Below are 7,115 nucleotides of genomic sequence, written 5' to 3'. Positions count from 1 at the left end.
TGTTAAAATTGGATACACAATTTGCATTTACAATCAGAATGATGTTAAAGTGCACTCCTTCTATTTTCTTTTTCAAGAATCGGTCTGAAGCTAATTCCAACAATTGCTCTTCTTCCGCATGCGATAAACCTTCTAGCATGTGTGTTGTATTGCTGTCGTAGTACTGCTTGTTGCACCAGGCGCAGCCAAAACCCGGTGTGGCGCGTACCCCCACCAAACGTTTTCTGTACCACACTGGCAAACTCATTAGTCAACAGAGCCAAATATCAACAGTACAGCGATTGAGATTTCTTTTGAGAGCCAAATTTCTTGAACTCAAATTATTTTATGTATGTACACTGTTTGTTTAGTTACTTGATAAACTTTAGTTAAAGTTTTACGTCTTAATTTAACTATAGATAGGTACATTGAATAACACTTGATATCATACGTAATAATGATCTCATGTAGGATTGATAAAAATTAAATTATACCTAAGTAAGGTATCCATAAAATTAAATGTGAATAATGGCCTTGCATCTCCTTGGAAAGTTTGGATAAGTCAGGTTTGTGTGTTGTTGTTTTTAATTTTAAGCACGATTCCAGATTCTTATCAATAAGACGACTTCTTAATTAACTCTTGACTTCCTCTCTTCGAAATCTCTTAACTAACCACAAAACACTTGCAATATTAACATTGTTGGAAGATTGTATACAGTAAATAAATACAGAACTTGATTTTTCTTGACTCTTCTAAAGCTCCTCAACTGCTTTCATCCTTGCATCACCGACAGGATATTTAGTGCTAAATGACGCGACAGGGCGTATTTAGTTGTAAAGTATCTCTCCAAATTTGATTTCTTGTTATGCGCCAATTTTTCCTGACAAATAATACAGGTCGGTATGATATTTAAGTTTTGAATATGCGCTAAAGTCTCGGTCCATTCAACATTAAATTCACGGTTTTCGTCGTCCGTTTTTCTTTGCTTCTTCTTTCTAGCCATATCAAATAGGGCAGAGGGCATTTGTGGTAGAGCCGCACTCAAGGGGCCAAAGAGCCGCATGTGGCTCGCGAGCCGCGGTTTGCCGACCACTGCCCTAGAGTAACCAAGATAATAAATCAATAATGTCACTCGCGGTAGATGCAATGAGATAAAGGCGCAGGATCGATCCAGGTCGTAATGATGATCTATTACAGTGTTCTTAAAACTTTTTTGTATTTAAAAAATATATGGATTCTAGAAAATATTAATACAATGAGCTATTGAATACTCACAATGCTAGATCCCAGTTTGACACCAATGCTTCTCTCGCGATACAATGTTTTTTAACTTAGTAACTCAAAGTTTCAAAAATATTTTTAGGACAATACTTCGGAGAAAAAATTTGAGAGATATGAGAGTTGTAGCAGTGACATCCCGTTGTGGCTAGGATGTTATTCGTTGCTTTGGAGCGGTATGCGAACAAAACAACTTTTTCGAATATCTTCGTCTAGTCTTGCGTGAGTCCATTTAAAATGACAGGGGTATCCTTTTAAGTCTACTTAAAGGCGAAACTTTTATGTCGTTTTCTAACTGTATCGATTTTGATAAGTACCAAGATTTGAAAAAATGCGTGGATAATAGCGTGGCTCGACCCACTAATTTATATTTTTAATATGCCGTAAAAAATCTTTAAATACGAAGGGCACAGCAAGACGTAAAAGATTGAAAACCATTAACATATTAAAAGAGTAGGTTAAAAGCAAAAGAGCTTCTTTCAATCACTTACACATTGAGATATTCGCATAAAAATAATGACGCAACTCTGAGGGGGTTTTAGGTACATTGTAAGCTTTATTGTATTATCTTTTTAGAGTATACATATCTATTTTGACTATTGTTTAATAAATTGGACGTTAAAGACGCACCTAGCGCGTAACGATTAGGTGGCCATTCAATATAATTACCATGCTATTTAAATGTGGTAATTAAAAAGTATTCATCTACTCAGCAGTCAATGTGATTTATTAAATTAAAAGTAACAAAATTATGGGGTATAATTTGAACATTTTTAAAGAGTGACTTTTGTGCATTTAAAAAAGGAGAGAAGCTCTTTTGCTTTAAACCTACTCAAATGCTCTAGCGGAAAAAGGTACATAGAGAAATAATAAATAAATAAATATACACTATTTCAAATATTTTTTATTATCACTTCACTGTAATTAGTATTAATATGAAACTGCAATCAGAGATCATATAAGTTACATAAATATGTATATATATCTAGGTATTTTGTGAATCTATTTATTTTTAACTTGTCGTATTAAAATTGAAATAAGAGAAAAAAGGGAGCTAATTTGAATATCTAGACCAGGGGTCAGCAACGCGACAACCACGTGCACCCTTGGAGGACCCTTTTATGCAATGAAATCGGTTTTGACAACTCTTGTAGAGAAAAATAGGTCATAGGAGGTAAAGTAGTCATCTGATATGAAAAATGCTAGATTTCATTTAAATCATAATTTTATCTGATAATTTTCTCATAAAAGTACATTTAAAAAGGGCACAATTTTCTTTTATGTTATATACATGTCTACAATTAAACATTTTATTTGTGATATAACATATTATAACCAGTTTATTAGTTCGGTTAAAAAATATATCAATGTATGTTCAAATGTTTTGTATTGCACTCTCCATGGATAAACGGTTGCCGGCCTCTGATCTAGAGCATTAGCATATATTTTTAAAAAATCCGACGCCATGGGGACTCGAACTCGCATTCACTGGATTTGCGCCAATGTGCTCCACCAACTCTCTGATACTTTGATTTAAAATACGAAAGTCGACTGCCAAAAATAACGCAATTTCTGAAGCACTTCAAAAATGTAAAAACTGCTAGTTAATGTCGGCGTAATTAGATAAGACATACATAGTTTAGTTGGTACAGCAACATTGGCGTTAATCCAGTGAACGCGAATTCGAGTGCCACTGGGCGTCGTATTGTTTTTCAAAAAGATTTATTCTAGTAGTTATATATTTCTCTGAAGAGTATGTATAAACAATAATATTTGCGTTATTTGTGTCAACAGTTATTTCGGGTAACTGTCGTATATACAATTTTGAGGTGTATTTATAGAAATTTATTTAATTTTATTAAGACGATACATTAGTGAAACGGCAAATAATTTTCAACTCTAGGCGCGACGAAATTTTGGACTAGCTGGCATTCGGAGAGAGAACGTCGAGCTGGAAACACGTCAATTTGTTTCGTGATGGCGACGGGGGTATTAATTCTTAAATCGTGTAAAGATGACTAAAAACGTTACCCATTTACTTTAAAAAGAAAATATGTCAATGAATATATATAATTATTGTTATTAATAGAACAATAAACAGAATATTAACTGGAAGCATGTTGGATTTATATGACAAATTATATTTCGCTCGGCATGCGTCATTTGCACCCGCGACCCGCAATCCGCGCATCGCCTAGCCACGATCTTTTTAGACCATGCCTCAACTGAGGTATAGCCTTAAGGCAATCAAACAACTAGTTACATTAATAATTACAAATATATAATAAAGAGAAAGTGTTGCAACCAGTAAAGTATCCATATGAAAATTATAATATAGTAAATAATCATGTAAAATAGTGATTACATAAAATAGAAATAAATTAGAGAAGAAAAATATAAATATTAGTATTGAATAATAATTATAAACGAAAAGGTAACGTTTTTATAATAATATAGATGTTAGTTTAACGTAGTATTATTGACATTCAAACATATTAGTGTGAGGGAGAACATAGTGGACAAAATGAGAATAATATCGAAAGAGAAAAGACGTACATTTAAATTTCGATTAGGGTAGATTAAATAAATTTTAGGAGATGGCGCTTAGTTATTAGGCTTATTAGTTAGTACTTAGGGTGAGTTATTAAATGGATCAATGGCGGATAAATAACTATCATAATTTAAATAAACGCTTTAAATAAATGAGTATCGTGTGTACCATGTAATTATAAACGACTGACATGGTAAGAGCTCGAGGTTGGAGCTGGGATTGTAATGGAGTTCTACAATTTAAACACTCATTAAATTATAAAGTACAGAAATAGTGTATTATATACTTAATAATTAATTCATTACTATATTATGTACAATTAAACATTTTAACAATTGATGACTATTATAGTTGTACAGTAAAGTTGGGATTTAGTTTGCCTTTACTATATAAATATATTTGTCTTGTATATATGAAAATGTGTAAGAGAGAGCGAGAATGGGAGAAGTTAATTCTATATTTGAATAATCGGGGGGCAATCCTTTATTTTAATCAAGACGTGAAAGAAAACAAATGATACTCACATAATAGTTTGACAGATGGATAGAATGCGGTGCCGAGTGATGAGTATCTAAAAAATAATGTAGTATCCAAGCAGTGACGTCCCGTGGAGGTAGGCAGATTGAGTGTCGCTAGGGGGCGGCTTCTACTCGAAGGGCGGCAAATCGAAGAGAATCATTTGGAATATATAGAAATAGCTACCTAAACTTAGTAATAACGAATTTTTATAGGCCTATAGGCCGACGCTTGAGCCGCGCAGTCATTATGGGTATATCGAAAATATCTTTCCATTAAAATATCAGCACACTGATTTTATTGGGTCCGCCAGATCTAGTTTACTTCCGTTGCCCTTCGACGTCCTTGATGACCAGAAACGGCACGTGCAAATTTGCGAATAATTAGTCTGACATTTTGTTAGTAACATATCCATACAACACATTTCTTAGATATTGGACTCATGAAAGGATGATAAAAATACTGTAAGTATAAAATAATGAGGCGGCATTTCGGCACTGGCTAGGGGCGGCATTTTATCTAGGGACGTCACTGTATCCAAGAGATTTAAGGGTTATTATAATAGGGATAAAGTGCTGTATCCTTAAGCCATGTCCACATTGGCAACAAATTGCTGGCAACCTCATTAAATTTCGATTAAAATAATTGTTGTTCAAACAAAGTTTGACAATAATTATCGTGAAAAAAAATACACGATCAATCAATAAATGGAAACATTATGGATGAGGAAGAACCGTCAGCTATGCATCGCCGCTTGACAAATGAACGACTTCTGCGATGGCGTTCTCGGAAAAGTCAGGAGACTACAAAGACTCCACCAGCCTCAAAGACACATAATTGAGTTTGAAACACCAGAACAAAGCCAGTAATACATAACATACATATAAACACATAAAAAAGATACAGGGAGAAGACGTATGCGAATTTTGACAGGTGATACTGCCACCTGATAATATTTTCTAGTAATATTATAATACTAAAAAACGTATTGAAATATGCCAATGGCAACATAAATATATTGAAAATGTCTGTAAGGTTGGTACGTATTAATCACATTTATTTTTTTGGTTTGAAAAAAAAACAAATTCATAAATATTGTAAATTGCAAAAACTTTTTTCAAGATGGCGGCGAATTATCTCTTATCCAGTTGGCATAACTGTAAACGTTTGTGTAGACACTTGGCACCCCTGTGCTCCCACACTTTTCTGATCCGAAAGAAACGATCCCAACCTGGAAAAATATCAAGTATTGTAATTAGCTTGTAGGAGGTCCAAGGACCGAATCGATGATCGATTTAAATCATAGTTATGAAGGTATGTATATTCTTTTCCTAGTTCAGCGCATCTATTATATATACAAGACTGCTTTCAGACATTACGGCAGGTATCTAGGGTAGGTTTGTATCGAAGTATTAGCACTTATTGCAAACAATTATAAGTTAGTTGTAATTATTACAATACATGCTATGTTTTAACAGCACATCTTTTGGCTGTGGTAAATTATAGAGCGAGATAGACAGTTTTGACTGTTTAGACGGATAACTTATTGTAATTGTAAAAATAAATGTTAATACTTCGATACAAACCTACCCTAGATAGCTGCCGTAGCAGTCTTGTGTGTATAATAGATGTGCAAGTCCGTTTATTAATTTCTTTTATGGTGTGGACATTCATTGCATTAATTTTAATAAAACACCCATATTATGTAATAGTTACTAAATCCAAGTTTGTTAATAAACATAATTGGTTTCATCCTATTTATAGTGACGTCCTGTGTGGGTAGGCAGTTCATGCGTTGCATAAGGGCGGCGAACGAAGGAACGAATACAAATATTACAAAAATTGAGAGCAGTGTAGGTTTTCTATAAAGCAGACGATGCGGTTGCTTCATTGATTGATTAAAAAAATAATTGAATCATAAAAAATCCCGACAATATACATATTGTAATAGCGGTTTATCGAATTGGCAAATTTTTTATTAGGGTGTCTCCAAACCTGCCAGAGCCACAGATCTCTACGTAACTAAAACCATTGTTGTTTGAGAAGTAGGTTTCGTGGAATTGCTCTAATTTTTAGTAAATGGCGTGTATGTAAATTTAAAGATTTTTGTGTAAACGTTAATAATAAATTAGGTACTTAATTAAGTGGGCTGGTACTTAACGAAATTTCAGACAAGTTAAATGACAGGGTATACCATTCTTAGTACACTTAAAGGCGGCACAATATGGAATTAGTCGTATATTATTAATACTCTCGACTGAAGGTACTTGATGGAATTTGAATTTAAATTCTAATGGATTCAAGCTCTATACTATTCCATTTAAGTCGGTTTTTGCGACCCGGGTTTCGCCTTTCTGCATCTTCAGACGCCGTGTACACTCACCAAAGGTAAACACACACTTTATAAAGATTTATTCTGCCAAACTTAGCGAAAGTCTGACATAAATTAGTATTTGGTAAGTAATTATTATTATATGCTTTAACTTGCTGCAACTCTGCTTTATAAATCTTATAAAGTAAAGTTACTTCTCTACTTTATAAATAACCATTACTGCGGAACCGGTGGGCGGTTGGAAAATTTTACTACTAACAGAGATACAAAAGTGGGCGGTAGGTATAAAACGGTTGACTACCCTTGCTGTAGAGTGTAGAGTGTAAATCGACAAGAACCGTGTTTTATTTAGATATGAATTTGATGACTCTAAGAGGTTGGACGGTCTTTAATATACATATTTCCGATACAAAATTTCCCGGTAAAGTGTGATACGGCGAACTGTATTCGTACAAGTT

General features: G+C 33.8%; 1 protein-coding gene across 1 annotated transcript in view; it reads right to left on the bottom strand.

Annotated features, from left to right (window-relative positions):
* Positions 1–5,442: 5,442 nt before the first annotated feature.
* The window catches only part of LOC147070717 (venom protease), a 37,365-nt gene continuing 35,692 nt past the window's right edge, over positions 5,443–7,115 (bottom strand). Inside the window, exon 8 of the mRNA XM_085949237.1 lies at positions 5,443–5,556. Within this exon, the coding sequence (XP_085805363.1) occupies positions 5,443–5,556 (114 nt within the window). The remainder of the gene's footprint in view (positions 5,557–7,115) is intronic.

Source organism: Rhyacophila brunnea, unplaced genomic scaffold (assembly GCF_057557595.1).
Source record: "Rhyacophila brunnea isolate RB1 unplaced genomic scaffold, BYU_Rbru_1.0 scaffold_21, whole genome shotgun sequence".
NCBI classification, from domain to species: domain Eukaryota; kingdom Metazoa; phylum Arthropoda; class Insecta; order Trichoptera; family Rhyacophilidae; genus Rhyacophila; species Rhyacophila brunnea.
The sequence above is the reverse complement of the archived record's forward strand: the minus strand, read 5'-3'. Positions and strand labels throughout refer to the sequence as shown.